The following is a 17,111-nucleotide window of genomic DNA, read 5'->3' on the forward strand; positions in this document are numbered from 1 at the left end:
GTGTATCCTTTATTAGTCATATCCAGCCTTTAAGAGCAGTGGAAAAGCGCATTTCTTGAAATTCAAAACGAGGTGTCCTATTTAGAGCTGCGTCACGCGCGTCGTAAAATATATGTGCACGTGCCACCAAGGTATATATTAGCGAGCAGCGAATACGAAGGAGAAGTGACAGTGAATTAATGGCACAAAGTTCTAACAAAATAGCATGGTTTGGTAATTAAAACGCCAAGCACAACTAAGCAGCTGTACATGCACACCGTCACTGCGTTTTAAAAGTTAGCAGTTATCCGCGGAACCCATTGTACTGAATAAATTGCAATAATATTTGTAGAAGCAGTAGATACACGCGATAGCTCTGGTTTGTCGGTTGTCCGTAAAACGAATATTCTGTAACCTTGTTCACATGCCCATGCGTAAGAGAAGTATAATAACCTTTCCATTTAAATCCGAAGGATGAGAACCATCCCACGAACCGTCCGGCCAAAATTACTCCCGTGTCAAAAGAATCACTCAGAGTACCCAGACGTGGGATTCAATAAAACAGGTTTAGTTGAAGGCATAGCATTAGACGCTGTATTGTTCGTGGAACAACTTAAAATTAAACTTTCCCCCTCGAACGCAATTGTGCCAGTAGTTTTTGAACAAGGCTTCGGTTTTGTGTAAAAGCTGCTCCTTCAATATTCTCTGCTCCTTTTGGAACACACCCATTACCACTTAGCAAACAAACGTACCAAAGTTTTGAGCACTGCTTGCTTATGCGTAAGCAATTCTACGGCGCTTTTATCCAGTTGAAGTTATTCTTTGCTTTCGACCAGTTATTTTTATTTACACTGATATAACATTTAAATGTGCAATGTTCGCCAATTACTCATTTTACGGCTCATGAAGGGCCCTACATGGTTGGTGCCTTTTGTGGATTTTGTCGTTAGAGTTTCGGATTGTTTGGATCAGGGGGGTGGAGGGGAAGGCATGTATAAGATATTTGTATGCGCTAGCTCATTTTTACTGCATTTTTCGGTTTCATTGCGGGAACATTTCTTTAAAATCTATTTCAGCCGCTTATCTTCATTTACACTCTTACGACAATTAAACGTGTCATATTCGCTGATTAAACACTCTTGTGCAGATGCATATTTACGCAGTTGGTTACACAAAGTGTTTCATGGTTAATGCTAGGGGTGCACTCGGCAAAGAATGCTTCCGCAATAAAACAAAACAATCCTGGCAGTTGTCAACAACCCATAAACCGGAAATTGTGGCAGAAGATTCGAAGAGGCCTGCCGTTCTCTCAAGAGACCATTTACCACTGGCGGATGGCATTCGCGCCTCATTCACGACTCGAGCTTTCGACGGGTCGTGAAGGGAACCGGAGAGGAAGGTTCCTACGTCCTTTGCTTGCCGTGGGCTTGTAAACTCATTCGCTGAGGCGCGTTGCTCGGCAACTCACACCTGTTTATTTCCTGAGAACGTCGCGCACGTTCCAAGGTCACAATTGTCGGAACGAATGCCCGTTCGAGTCCTCAGAATGCGGCGGCACCGCCATCGTCTTCTTGGGGAAGCCATTACTCGGTGCTTTATGCGCCTGTTTCTGTTTTCGATAAAGGCCTTACATAAAACTGGCCATCCACACCATTAGTTAAAATTTATATCCACACATAACAGAAAGCCAGGCTACAAAGAGTGACCGAAGGAGATTGCTGGGACTGAAGTATTAGAAAACGTTTTGCATCAGCCCGTTCGAATGTTTACCTACCCGGTCAAATGGCGCCACGAGATTGCTATTTCTGGCAAAAGGTTTTTTGTCGAATCCTCATTACAGAAACTCATTGGCGTCTTTTGATGCCAAAGCATGGGAAAAAACAGTCCGTGCACCTTGAACATGATCTGCTGCGTCCCCAGTTCTTAGTAGTTCCCTTCACATTTCTTTTCCCACATAACTTGCTGAACAAAGGTGGCACTTACTACAAGTGTAACGACGGTATTAGTCGTACTGCAGGTACATGGGTCGCGATTAGTGGGGGGCCAAAGTTTTTGAGTAACACGCACTCGGACATTATCCACTCCTGGAGCAAACAACAAGTCTCTGTTACGTCTAATGCTAGCCAGACTTTCAACTACTGCGTGCAGAGCGCTCTGGATTTTTATCCGCTATTGACGTCATGCCAGGACAAAAGCGATGCATCTTATGTGGCCGAACGTCACAGCGTACTTACTCTTTCCTGAAGAAATCAGCGCCTGTCGACGGCAAAAACAAATTTAGGGCACTTGATGGTGGTTACAGGATTTCAATTCGAAATCCCTAATGCAACGGTTATTGTTTTTAATCGGCCCGTAGCCGTCGGCAGTGCTGTTATTTTCACTAGCCTATCCTGCTGAGGGGGTATTTGTGGAATTGCGAATGGGTAGGTCGACTTCACAGCCAAACGAGAACTGGCAAATCTGCTGTGAGGTTCTCACGGCAGACATCATCATGACTGGTCAATTCTCTTAAATGTGTATGTGACGTGCCCGAAGAGCATTCGGAACTTGGTGCTGATGAGTTACAAATCTGTAATATAGTAGCTTTATAGAATCCGCATGACACACACGCGATAGCATACCGTGTCGCCAGGTGAAGCCACAGCAAAGACGTAAGCAGGCTTGAGTGCCCAGCCAAAGCACGGCTTCTTGGGGCGGAGGCGGAGCCGAAGTAGAGGTATAGTGAAGAGGTGTAGTGTAGTTAATGATTCTGCCTCCATCCGCGTGCAACGATATTCGATTTCTATTCCCGACACGGTTTTTTAGTTCGAGGTGCATGCAACATAAGTCCTGTTCGCATCTGAAACCGCCGTCGGTCGCCTCATGAATACATAGGGTTTCGCATACCCAAGAGAAGATGGTTCTTTACCGCTAGTCAGTGTATTTGGATAAAAATTGTGAAGTCGTTTTTGGCAGTGAATATATTTTCAGGGGGTAGAACAGCTGCTTCTTTCTGCAGTCTATAGATATAACTGAACAATTTTCCGTACTAGCCCGTCAAATTTACATAAGCGTGGGAAACAGTACAGATCACACCTTGTCAGTTTACCGGGTCGTTGCAATCATTGAGCATACCGGTGGTTCCATCACCATGTTGTTGAGTTTGGAAAACGACGATATCCGGACGACCTGGCTACAGTGACAGCAGTTACTTAATTCCTTATACGGCGCATGAACCGGCGTCAGCGTACAAAGTGTACGAGTACATAAGAAGCGCACTCCGATACGCGCTGCCGGCCCAAAAAGCAAGCCTAAGTGCACTATCACCCACGCGGAGATAGGCGGAATGGTGGCCGCGCGCACTGGTCTTACCAAGATATAGCGTCGCCCCGCGCTACGCCGAACGCCGCATGCGGTTGCAACAATACGACTAAAAAAGTGGATTAAATGTTGGGACTATTGCATAGGGATTCATACTAGTATATAATAGAGGAAAATTTGGCGCCACTGTCAAGGCCAGCCGCGCTTCAGCGAGCGTTCCGTAATGTACCACGCAGGCACTTTCCACTTGTTCTTGGCATGGCTCATGAACAGGCTGAAAAGTTGCCTCTTGCTGCAAAAAAGCAACAATATAACTGTATAAAATTAATTGAATTTGTTCTGTTATTATAAAGTTGAAGCTCCAAACAGATTCATTTGTCAGGGATTACTTAGAAGCTTCATGCCAGAAGAACAAGAAAAAGATGCTACCCTTTCTAGTTCATTTTGGGTTCCAGACAAAAAAGAAGTCATGTGGCCAGCCAACCGAAGTAGGCGACGAACGTCGCTAGCTTCAATGGCGGCGTCCATTACGGCCCACGACTGTAGCGCCAGATTTCCCTTTAGTACATAGTATAAAACACCATGGAGTATAGGCTTAAAGGTTCAGATCTCGTTTTGGCTAAGGCGCTCCTTCTTCCGTCTCATGCTGTAATATTCAAAGACACCTTCGCAGGTGATAGCCTGAGGGACAGTATAGAGCCTTGTGTGACAGACAAATAAAAGTTGGAAAACCGCGTAACTGAATATCTCTTTCAGCATTTATCGATCTGTCCGCATGAGAATCTGAAGCAGGTGACGCGAAATGAAAAGGCTTCCTGCTACCAGTGCATGCACGTTTCGTAGCTGCCCACGGTGCTAAGCGCTGTTTTGTGCTGGTTGGAGACGAAACAATGGCTGCACGACGTGGGATTGGTTTAAGGGGAAACGAAGCACGCTACGCATTGTCCTGGTCGACTGCAGTAATTTCGGTAAGAAATCACAACTGCTGTGTTGAGTCATTTTTGAACGGCCGTTACAATTAAATGAATTAAATTTAGGTTAAAAAATTAAGCTGACAGTCCACACGTGCGACTGGTATTGTCAAAACTAAGTTTTCATCAGATGTTTTATTAACTTTGCTGAGCGGCTATGTAGCGTGACGAGCACTGCAAGGTGTTCGCACTAAATATATAGGGCATGAATCAATACATGGTTTTAAGAATTTGGATATGTGTACATGTCCAAGACGTGAGCACGTAGTCAGAAGCAATAGTCGTGAGCACAGAATTACGGTCCTTACTAGGATACTCCGGATATGCGGCACACTCTTCCCTTGTGCGAAAAGGGAGCCGCACCCGCTGAACGTACCGCAGCAATATCAACACACTGTTTTTACTTAATTTCATTTAAGCGAATACAGACTCGTTAATAAAGGGTACATTGCGTTTTTACTAAAAAGTGTCCAAACGTTTATTCTTTTTCCCGCGTCACCGACGTTCACAAAACATTTAAGTTCGGTCTTCAAAGTAGCCATACTATTAGCGTGGCAGTCTCTGCTCTTGCTAACGCAATTATTTGCTGAAAGTCACCTGCAAATCAGTACACGTAAAATGCGGTGCATTTACGGTAATTCCTACGCTTGTTAATGCCACGGTTTGAAAACTTTTTAACTTTGCCTTAAAATTATTTCTTGTGATCTCCTAGACTATAGCATAGACCTTGTGCGATTAGATAGCTTCTACTGGGCACTGATCCAAATTTAATAAGTTAGCACAACACGCTTTCATGTTTAGGGACCTTTTTAGATTTTTAAAAGTCTGATTCCGGTCTAGTTAGCCTTAATTTATACAAATGTTTCTGCTAAAAGGAACAAATAATTTGTGCCCAGCAAGGAATTCAAACACTTGTAGAGCAATACTTGCGGAAATTAGCAAACAGATTTGGATCTTCTTTTCAAAAGAAACAGTTCATAATTTGAAATATCTAGTTACAAAAGCCTGTTCATAATAGACACTCGTTGAAATATTATTTCCAAATTCTTTTTGCATTGTAACGGTTCACAGTGTTCATTCTACTATTTTATAAATACTTCCAATTGCACTTTTCCCAGTTGGATACGCTGGGTACCATTTTTTAGATGTAAGACACTCTATCTGAAGTGACTTCGGTGTTAAGGTATCTTTCAGTAAAGAGAAACAATGTTTTCGTTTGTCCTAGCACTGGGTCTATTGCTTAGAGAACCACACATTTGTCGCGGTTCATATGCTTATCTCTTCAAATAATCCGCAAATTGGCAACGATCTATGATGTGAACGTGAAATAAATTTCCTTCAACTTTTTTCCCATTACCCCACTTATCTGGATTGCATGTATCTATACACTTCTCTTGCAGGAGTAAATAAAAAATTGACAGATCTACCAAATTTCTTCGGCGTCTCAGCATACATCTTGCTGCTTGGAAGCTATTATTTTAGTAGAAGCGTGACCATTGTTTGTACATATCACCTGTTTAGTAAACAAATCATATATGTCCCTCTGGCATTAAAAGATCCCTGACACTTTTCAGGAAATAATGAGCACTTCTACAACATACCTTACAAAACAGAGGGAAATATATTTTCAATCAATAAAGTACAAGTTTCACATCCTCGCTGCTTCACAGTTTGAACATCTTTTTGCAGTAAACACATGTATCGTAATTTATTCAGCTGCCAAGACGGCAACGCAAGAAATTCTGTTTGTTTGTTTTTTTTTTCTTTTTCGTGCCACCTGCAGATTACAGTCACTACAATCGGCTACGGCGACACCGTTCCCAGGACCTGGATGGGAAAAATCGTGGCCTCCTGCTTTTCGGTTTTCGCAATCTCCTTCTTTGCGCTACCGGCGGTAAGCCATTGCTTTTTTTATCGTCTGCTCTCGTGTTCTGTTTTGGGAATGAGCTTGCAAATCCTTTACCTATTCACAGCACGACCGTTGTGGAAATACATCCAGTGTCTACAAGGTGATTCTTAGTACGTTTATGTGTGTTTAAAATATACAAAAGCAGCTTATTTGTTGAACATGAATTCCCCAACTTTATCATTTGGCGTTGTTTCCTTGGCAGTTTTCTCATTGTAGGTCTTATCTGTCAAAAATAGAAAAAATTGCCCGTAACACAATCACTGACCGGTTCAAATTTTTTAGCATATAAAGCAGAGGGGTAACTTTTGTGCGGTACAGAAAAGACTTTCGGGAAGTACTAGAAAATTGGCTTGATTGATTGATTGATTGATTGATTGATTGATTGATTGATTGATTGATTGATTGATTGATTGATTGATTGATTGATTGATTGATTGATTGATTGATTGATTGATTGATTGATTGATTGATTGATTGATTGAATGAATGAATGAATGAATGAATGAATGAATTCATTGATTGATTCGGTGATTGATTGATTGATTGATTGATTGATTGATTGATTGATTGATTGATTGATTGATTGATTGATTGATTGATTGATTGATTGATTGATTGATTGATTGATTGTAGGGTTTAACGCGCTGACGCAACGCAGGCGATGAGGCGCGCCGTAGTGGAGGGCTCCGGATTAATTTTCACCAACTTGGGATCTCTAACGTGCGCCGGAATCTCGTACACACGGGCAGTTTTGCTTTTCGCCTCCATCAGAAAAGCGGCCGCCGCGGTCGGGAATCGAACCCGCGACCTTAGTACTAGAAAATGTCTGTTTTAAAGGAATGAGCCGCGCGGAGCGTAGCCCTGTGGCTGCCGCCCTCCTCCCTTCTCACTAAAGAAGGGTGGTGATTAGCGAGAGCGGATGTGAACTCGCTTGGTACGCTGGTGAGGGGTTTTACCACTCCATTAACCAACACGCCTCACTACAGCACAGCTTGTAAAGCTCTAGTAATCCAAATACTAATAACAATATTTGAACGTGATCAATTATTCTCTGTCGCACATTCACGACGAATGTGACAAGTAATGAGCTTCTTTTCGTTCAATAGATAACGGGGACCAAAAATTGTTAGTGGTCAGATCAGCGGTAACAGAAGCATTGAAAGTGACGTCTTTGGCGCCACCGAATCAAAGCTGGAGCGTGATTCAGCAAAACTGTCAATGCAATGCGAGACCTACACAACTGCTTGAAATTCTTTTTGATCGAAAAAACAAAACTTTATTTCAGTTCTTTCACATGATAAGGTGTCACTTTTCTGCTTACAAAAGACGTGGAGCAACAGTATTTTGATAAATGTTTTGGTCTGGAATCAGCACATCTAAAACCAGTTGACGCGGAAACAGTGGACAGCGATTAAAATAAAATAGTGGGCTGTAGGGAAGTACTGGGTGTCATAGTAGTAAAAGTGTAGTGAGGAAACCAGACTTCGATGCTGAGTAACAGTTCCTGGCAACCTTCTGTCTAATGCCTCGAACATTGAGCGAGAAAAAATAGAACTAAACTACACTTAGGAGAAATCAAAAGAAATAAAAAACCGCATTTACTATTGAACTTACTTTTCGACAGTCTCTGATGGCGCTTTCTAAGGAGTGAGGTATGACTGCAGCATTTCCTCTTTACTCCTCTTAAAGAAACCAGGGACCGAATGCATTATAAGTACAGTAGAATGCGTGCGTACACTCAATTTTGGTGCTCGCAGGCCTTTAACGGCCTTTTTCTTCAAATGCTGTGTGCATTGCTCGTTTCCTGCGGTTCACATCGATCGTGGTGCTGTGCTGGCATCTCGAATGTTCTGCACGCCACATTTCCGACGATCGTAAGCAGCTCCATCGGTGTACCTTGTATGCTTTTTAAGTTTAAGAGGGGATCGTATGGAACATTTGGGAGGTTGTTTGAGAAAGCTCAAAAAACATAGGTCAGAATGTTCTTTTCAAACTCCTTCCTCGTATGCGATAAATATGTGGTTGACTCACAAGGGAAACGATCATAGTTTAGGTTTTTGGTGAATGGTTACTGTACATTTCACCTTCTGAAACTCTACCGAGTAATTAATTGCAACACGCATTGTAGGCGGTTCAGTTGGTACATATTTCTGAGATTAACAGCGCGTAAGAACTGCACAACAGAGGAGTAGACTAGGAGTAGAGTAGGAGCAGACAGTTAGTCTACTCCTCTGTTCTCCCGTTCTTTCACGCTGTTACTGTCGGAAATACCGAGTAAAAGGGAACGACAAACTTCTTGTCCTGCATTTGCAGGGCTTCACAGGAAACACACGAGTGCAAACTTTTTTATACAACTGGTTTTAATAAAAGTCTATATCTGAAGCATATAATGCGCGTTCTGATTCTTTGTAAACTTTTAGTGTAAAAGATTTTTACAGTTATTTATGAAGTCATAACTTTTCCATAGCAAGAAGTAGAAATAACATTGTAGCTACGGAGCCATCGCAAAAAGCAAATACTGGTGATATCTGCACAACAAAGGGCATACTAAAAAGGGGTCACCTCTAAAGGGACGTAGTCTTCAAAAAAAACAACTATTACAGCCTTATCATTGATTCATGCATGTTTTATCTTTAACAGCACAGCGATGTAAATTTCAGTACTGAACACGTTTTTATGCACACATTCCATTGAGGCTGAACAAACATTTTGCACTTGTAGAACTATCTTTTATGTGCCGATGTAGGATTGTTGTGTATAGAGAAAGGCCGCAAAGCTTTCAAATCCGAATCAGGAATGCGGTGCAGTGCAGTGCAGTGCAGTACAGTGTAGTACAGTGCAGTAAGCGTATAAGTGGTGGGGTGGAGATTGAAACTTACAAGCAATCAATAGCGGAACAATGCTGCTGCCCACATATATATATATATATATATATATATATATATATATATATATATATATATATATATATATATATATATATATACCACATAATTTCAGTCGTAATATCGAAGTGCTGAACATATTTATTGTGGCATTTCGGTCGGGCACTGGCCTTTATCTCAGCGTATGGCAATATTTTCGCCTTTGGTGTCATGCCAGTTTTTCTAACCTAGAAGCCAGAAATCTTCGTTATTAGCTATGTTTCTACGGATAATATCAGCATGAATGTTGTAGCACCCTAACTACCCTTGCATAGGTTCCACTTTTTTATTGTGATCTGCTATTTTTTCTCCTCTCCTGCAGGGAATTCTGGGATCTGGGTTTGCACTAAAAGTGCAACAAAAGCAGCGACAGAAACATTTCAACCGCCAGATACCGGCAGCTGCCACACTAATACAGGTACAACAGATTTTCGTGTACCTGTCATACCTGCTTTTCCGTGCACTTCTAACGTTATTATCTTGTCATCACATTTACCGGGACATAGTCGCGCTTTCTTCGTTGGAAATCTTAAATTCTACAAATTTGCTCAGCTCCCTCACATACGTATAGCTTAATACAATATTTTATTCGAAACATTAAAGCTCCGTTGCTTCCTGTAATCAACGATATTGCCTCAGAGCTGTTGTGTGGATGAAAATGAATATTTGGCTCCATTAGACAGGTCATAGTTTTGAGTATCTCCGATTTTTAAACGAGTATATTTGACAACTCCATCTGCTGTGAGGTTTGCAGAGCATAATAACCGGTAAGATTTTGCCTACTGATAAGATTTTGAATAACTCTGGCAGCCGGCATATCAAGTTCAACCACTAATACGTCAGGCACAAAAGGGAAGAAAGCTATAAATAGAAACACCACCCTCTGGTGGGTAAATAAACCACAAGACATTCATAATGAACGAACATACTATCCCATCACTCAAAAAATGTTATGTGTAAAATCTACTAATTGCATAATTATACCTTGTTCTTTTATCTTATTAGTTACCTAATGCTATTACTGTTACTAATACTCATTATTTTTATAATACATAACAGTAACCTGAAAATAATATCTATTCACCTGCAACGTAATTTCACCAATCAATTTTACGGTCAAAAAACGTTTATAGTACATTATGTATAAAAATATGGGCCCACAATTTACGCGAAGTCTCTGTGTAGGTTGCAGGAGCTGGATTAATCGGTGAAATGTTGCTTGAAAATGGCTGGGTTCGTAAAGCCTAAGCAATCACTGAGACTTCTAAATATAGCATCGAAAGAGCTGCTTGACAGTTTGGCGATGCCAAGATTTTGTATGGAAAAGCCTTACACTTCTGTAAAAATGCATTTGGGACTTCGAATTAGGCTTTCATGCTAGGCTTTGTGTGAAAATACGCGACTTTTCTGAGCGGTCTGACAATTTTTTACCCATTCAAGGGTTCGATGGCAATTAGCATTAAGTTAAACTACAGCTTTCATATGCAAATACGATTTTTTCCGCTCTTTAGGAGACAACGCCAGTACCAAATCGGCTTTGTCCTGACTGAAGTGGCTTGATAGATTTGAAAAGTGTTTTTTCCGTATTGAGCGCATAGTGCAGTGAACATGATTTCGTGCAGCAAAACGTTTTCTTCTAGAACATATCAAACCTCTCCTTAAAAGTTTGTCCATAATATAGAACGCAGCGCTTCCTCTGCGCAGGCAGTTCCGGTGTATTCAGGAAAATAATAAAAAGATTAAATGCCCTCTTCGCGATTAAAACGTTTCGACACTAAAACAAGAATGGCTTTTAATCAAGCGTGCATCACCAGACATCGCTGACTCCATTGATACGACCTCACATTCCAGACAATCAAATTATTCAGATGATGATGACACATTTTCCCGTCTTCCAATCCACAGATTTTGTTTTCCGTGTGCTGGGAGCGATAGATGCAAGATTTTTAAGCTTGGACGTCATGGTTCGTTCTAATGTGCCAATTTCCGATATACAGTACTCCCGCAAAAAACGCTGAAGCTCGAAGCGTAAACCACTGTTTCTTTTGTACGAGCTTTTTGTTGAAACTTATTCGTAGCATGATATCAGTTCTAGCTGTAGTACTATGGCCATTTGCAGCCACTAGGCAGGCTACAGAGGCAGGAGAGCGCAAAAGAGGGGAGAGAGTGTCAACCTATATATCTGCAAATAAAACAAGCATCAAAGAACTTTAAAAACACTTCAGTCATCCCAGGCTACAGTATTTATCAACTTAAAAAGTTAAACTCTTTGAGGAAGCTTAAGAGACCCTTTTAAGAGTGCGACGCGATAGCAATATCGGCCCCGTATGGTCGCCTTCTCTTTTGTTAGTCATCCTCTTCGGCACAAAACGGCCTGTTCCTCAATACACACAACTTTTTCAATCTTCCATAGTAGGACTTTGCTTTTATTGTCCTGTAACGTGATCTTCTACAACGCTACACAACGCTTCTTGTCTTTAGCTGCTTTCATTGCATTTTTTCTTTGTAATTATATATCGAGGGTCCCGGTGCAATATCAACTATCGGACCCTCGTCTGGATATATCTTCACATGTAACCTTCCTTTTTTACAAGAGTCAATAAACTTCTTCTTCTACTACTTGATGCTGCGACGAAAAACAGCACAAAACACAGGGCAAAGTAAAGAACCACAAAACACATTCGCAGTGCAATCTACCAACTGGCCTTTCAGCAAACCCTTCTCCTACTTCATGGTTGTCTCCCGCGATATTCTGAATGATTAGTTGCTGCTGGCGCATCGCGCCTGCACGCCTCTCCTGTCTCCCAGTCTGCCCGGTTTCATTTTTACGTGACCTACCCTGTCGTTCAGAAGGTCATATACATACGGTTCATCCGCATTTGAGAAGACGACATCTTAGGAGTGAACCTCCGCTCACCTTGTAGACTGGACCGCATGAGCCTTTCTTAGCTTTGAAAGCGGTCCCGTGGCTGGGAGGTATTCTCCCCAGGCGAAAAATGACATCATGATCACAGAGCCACTCGGCGGACACCGCGACGGATGGAAACTTTGCGTTCCTCCGGACAGACGTGCCTCATTGTCAAGGTATCGCATCACAACGGGGCGCAGCACTCAATTGTCTCGCTTCGGGTTTGTACGTCTCATTCCCCGACAAAGGTGGTCATGGTGATCTATTGATTTGGCAGCTTGGTACTAACTTTATTTGTTCAAACAAGGCGGAGACGATCGACGTAAAAGATAGACACACGATATCCTGCGCCTCTCCTATTCTGTCCATCATCGTCTTGACGATGTTCGAGGAGAATGAAGGTGGTCTTGCATCACCGAAAAGGCCACCTGTGGCGTACAGTGAACGACACATGACTCCTAATCGTCATGACCCTATGGACCAATCGAAATTTCCTTTTTTCAACACTACTGACGCCATAGTTAGCATTGCTTCCAAGCTTTTCATACCACGGACCGCCCAGTGTACAGGCTTTGGCAGAGGCAGGTTTTTCTTCGTCTTCTTGTTACCCAATGCGGAACTTAATGCGTAGCATTCTTCCCTATAGGCTACCTAAAAAGTTTTGCACCGATTTCCTTTTTTCTTGAGAAGTCTGTACTCGACGTTCCCAGGATTTGTGATGGCACTTCTGTTAAGCGGGATTTCTTGGCTTTCAATTTCACAAAAACCCTTCGGGCAGTCGGGCCTCATCTATCCACAAAAAATCAAAGCGCATTAAACTAAATTAAAAACTTTTGTACGATGGCTACTATTCGCAACTGCTCCGTGTGGGAAAGTAACCACCATCCTCTTTGGGTGGGTATACGCATTGTAACAAACTTCCGCCACAACGTCTCGGTAAGTTTCTCGTCTTGCCATTCCCAGTGCCTCTGGAGGTGCTATGCAGCAGAGAAGAGTTCCCGGTGCGAAGCCACTTGGAGGATTCACGTCAAGCAATCCAGCCATGGTGGCCTCAACTCGGGAACGCCACTCAGCAGGGTATGACCTAAATCCTCGGCGCTTCTTTATCCAAGGAAGCAAACAATAAAATACGCACTGGTTTTATCAGTTCCGGCAGTTACATCTACAGCAGAACCTCTATTAACTATGTACTGCCGAAGAATTGACATTCGCGCGGGCCATAACAGCTGCGATGATATGTTTGCTTCCCGCGTTGCAAGCTCATCTTTCACGCTGCACATTTAGGGTTATAAATGAGTACGTTCTCTGTGAACCGTTCACACCTGCAAATGTTCTGCCGGAAACCGGATTCGGTATCCCGGGGCAGTGAATGCCACAAATAAAAGTACCAGCAGTCATAGCCTTCCAATAACAAGTACCAAGTCCAACATTGGCACATTTTGGAACACATGCCAGATCTAAGCCAAGTACACTGTGCCTCCGCTCTTAAAGGAAACACGGAAGCGCCGGGCTTCCGCTTTACTACCTACCTATACGTGTTAGTGCTTAAAGAGGAAAAACTGGACGCCTTTCCTAGGTAAACGTTTCTGCGGTTGCCTCGACAACACCTTTGGGTTAACGTATTTTCGCTTCTGAGTTCTTGTAAGGGGCAGTGTAAGAAGCGCTTCTACGGTCTTCTGTGTTCCCTTTAACAGCTCACAAAACTGTACTTTTGGCTCATACCATCATTGAGCACAATCGTGGCCACCTTGTAGTCATATTCGCTCGTTCTACTGTTGATCTGTTGCCGAAATGAGTATTTTTTGCAAGACTAAAGCCCTAAATTACCCAATTAGAGAGAAAATGGCGTCCGGTGCCTGTAACAAAGAACAGCTCCTTCGAGGCACTTTTCGCTGTGAGCATGAGCGAGAAACCCGGTTCTTGCATCGGCGTCCCAAATAGCCAAATGAGCCTTGTCGAGACGAAAGCGCCAGCTCAAACTCGGCAAAAGCGACATGTCATTCGCGCCAGTATTCCGCAAATGAAGCAAGTTAAAGAACAACCAGCGAAATTAACCACCGGCGTCAACTTTCCCATTGCGCGGTGGCATGAACGAGCAGTGGCATGACGCGTAGGAGACTGTCAAAGCCACTCCAAAGCGTTAAGATTCAAAGCAAAGCGTCCAAACTGCAAGCTTGCAAAGCCCTTCGGCAAATACAGCTGAAACAAGGTGTTTCAGGCGTTCAGTTCATCATTCATGCTTTCGCATGCTCAACCTAATAAAAGTGCTTACGTGTTCCAGGATTTTTCTTGTCTTATTGTCTTTCACCAATGTACTTTCATCAATGTAATATGTGGCCACCTCGATTTAGAATTTGAAGCTACAGAGGTAGAAATTTATTTGGAAGTTATTTCGCCGGATGTGGTAAATTTCAAGGTGACATCATCAGTGCATTCGGGCATTTAAAGGGATGAGTACTGTAAATGTGAGGCTAGGAACTACAGCCAAGCCAACAGATATTATTTTTGACCACCTGGTTTTGCAGCTGGTGTTGCAGTTGTGCTTGTGAGCCGAGATTCAATCAAACCCAAATCAATCGAATGTGTACAGATATGGACCAGCAACTCCTACCGGCTGATGAATACAAAAAAAATGGCTCCAATACATACTGTGAAGGTGGTTGGAAAGCAAAGCTGCGAAGGACCCCCACACCTATTCCACATGCAACGTCACTTGAGTTCACACACGTGGCTCTAGAAAAAGTGAAACCAGAGATTCTGCCAGCCTTACCTGGGATTCGCGTGGCCGACGCAGCAGCATCGGCCACGGCCGGGCTCGTGCGGCGGACGCTGCCGCTGTAGCCCGGCCGTGAGTCGGAAGAAAGAAAACGGAGAGAAGCTTGTTTCGATGGGTGAGACAGCGGAACCTAGCCGTTTTGATGTGCTAGCTTGGGGCTACACCACCGCGCGACACAAGCGCAGACACCGAAGCAATGCGGCATGTGAGCTTAGTAATTCCCATTAATGCAGATTTAAACTAAGTAGTTTCGTAAGTTTGAGAATTGCGAGAAAGCTGACGGTACTTTTATAATCGCTATTTATAAGAACCAGTTGCTCCATTCGTCTGCTGCAATACCTTTTAAAACAACCTAATTAGTATTCGCAGCCCCATTCGTAACAAGCAGTGCGCAAAAGGTGGCGCCTCTCTAGCGGCCACGTGTCTGTAGGTGCTCTCGACATTTTGTTTGTTTTCCCGCCCTGCAAACCAATCATTAACGTATCTTTGCCGTACGACCACTTAATCACTTCGGGCCCGGGTTACACAGGAGTTGCTGTCGAACAAGTAAATCAAGCCGTGCGAAGTAAGCGCGCAATGAACGCGGAGCTGCGCCAAAACAGGCCCCACGACGTCGCTAAAACAGACAACAAAACCGCCAGAAGGGTCCCACCGACGCGCCCGCCGCGGCGACCACGGGGAACGCTGGGTAATAGCGCCCTATCCCCGCGCCATCTACACTGTGCTCCGTGAGTGACAAGCGCCCTCCGCCTCCCCAGCCGCGTTGGGAGTTTCTTGTCCCGCACGCCACGAAGGAATCGTTGGCTGGTAGAGGTAGAAAGGTTTGCTTTAAAAACGATTAGATGAGGGTGCCTTCCAGTACACACTAACGTCCCCGGTGATCCTAAACGTATACTGAGAGTACAAAGTACGATTGTTCTGCATTGTCTCAGCAATAGCCGTTTCACGGGCTCAACATTTTAACTTGAAGGTATGATTTGTTTCAGTGATATATACTGTAAAGCCTGCTTATATCGAAGAGCGCGAGGATTGTAAAATAGTTCTATATAGCAAAAATTTGATATAGAAAGTGAAGCAAAAAAAAACTTATATGAGAGCAATCTTGCCGACGGAGTCACGAGCTAACGCTGAGCTCATACCACCCTGCAGTTCGCTATTGATACGACACTTTCTCGGAAAGAAAACAATAATTTATTCGGGCGGAAGAACTGCGTGAGTGTAGCATGCTTCTTGGAGCGCAACGTGATGCTGGTGACTGCTTGCTCCACGGTATCTAAACAGTTGACAAGCACAAGACCGCTGCCCTCAATGGCACTTATATGAGGGCAGTATTGTCGCAGCAGGGCCACAGCAGCGACGGTTTCGCTCGTGCTCGGAAGCGGTACGGAGACCTCGGCGTCTTAGATAGAGCGGAGACAAGCATATAACGGCGAACTCAGCGAACCGAGAAAGTGCACGCAGTGAGTGGAGCGGACTTGAAGTTCGGTGACACCGCAGCTCGCAGCGCCCAATGTGGCGCTTTCAGCTCCAACGCCATGCATGCGTGGAGCTGGTCCACTCTGCCACGACCGGTTTGGACGCACCCGAGATAGCGCGGGAGTCGCAAGCGACACCCGCGTCACCGCTGCGCGCCGGTGTATTGCGGGAAAGCCTGCCGCATGACTAACGAGAGCAAGAAATCCCGCGCGGGAGAGTTCGATATATCCAATGTGAGCAAAATCGCGTTCGATATAAAAAGTTTTGAATGCATGTAATTTTTACCAGAATTATACAAGGGTTCGATATAGGCAATAATTCGATATGTCCGTGTTTGATATAAGCGGGCTTTACTGTGTGCCTCATACTTGACGAGCAGTGCACAAAAACCTCGCCAATGCCGCCTTTTCTCTTTCTTATAGGTGGCGAAACGAGCGAGCGTTTTGCGGCGGCGGAAGTCGAAGCAGAAGATAGAGGTGCCCTATTCGACGAACATGACCGCCAACGAAACGGAAGGCGACTCGCAAGCCGAAGACAGTGGCAAGCTAGGCGAGTTTGCCGCGTCGTGCGTTCTCCATACCGGACTCACTTGCACAGAGCGTCGGGCACAGACAGCTCTCCAATCATTTTTAATAAAGCTATGCCAAGCAACATAAACTTTCAAGCGTGCAGGATGGGACATGGTTAATAGACAGCTTTCCCATGACTGGGCGCTGTGTACTGTGCATGCCGTCCAGTTAAAAGCTTTGTTTCTTGCCTAGAACAAACTCAGCTATTTTTACCGTAAGCATGCAAAAAAAAAATAACCTCCTTTCGTGCCTAAATAAACGCAAATTAATTTTAAATCGTATTCTCTAACACGCAGTTG

The 17,111-nt window shown here is 43.7% G+C and overlaps 1 protein-coding gene across 1 annotated transcript in view; it reads left to right on the top strand.

Moving 5' to 3' along the window:
- Window positions 1-17,111, top strand: part of LOC144142569 (potassium voltage-gated channel subfamily KQT member 1-like) — a 146,027-nt gene that overhangs the window by 117,277 nt on the left and 11,639 nt on the right. Inside the window, exons 9-12 of the mRNA XM_077674162.1 lie at window positions 6,034-6,144; window positions 9,406-9,501; window positions 12,955-13,068; window positions 16,666-16,792. Coding sequence (XP_077530288.1) covers window positions 6,034-6,144; window positions 9,406-9,501; window positions 12,955-13,068; window positions 16,666-16,792 — 448 coding nt within the window. The remainder of the gene's footprint in view (window positions 1-6,033; window positions 6,145-9,405; window positions 9,502-12,954; window positions 13,069-16,665; window positions 16,793-17,111) is intronic.

This window comes from Haemaphysalis longicornis, unplaced genomic scaffold (assembly GCF_048455015.1).
Source record: "Haemaphysalis longicornis isolate Haplotype H1 unplaced genomic scaffold, Haemaphysalis longicornis Haplotype H1 scaffold_6, whole genome shotgun sequence".
Lineage (NCBI taxonomy): Eukaryota > Metazoa > Arthropoda > Arachnida > Ixodida > Ixodidae > Haemaphysalis > Haemaphysalis longicornis.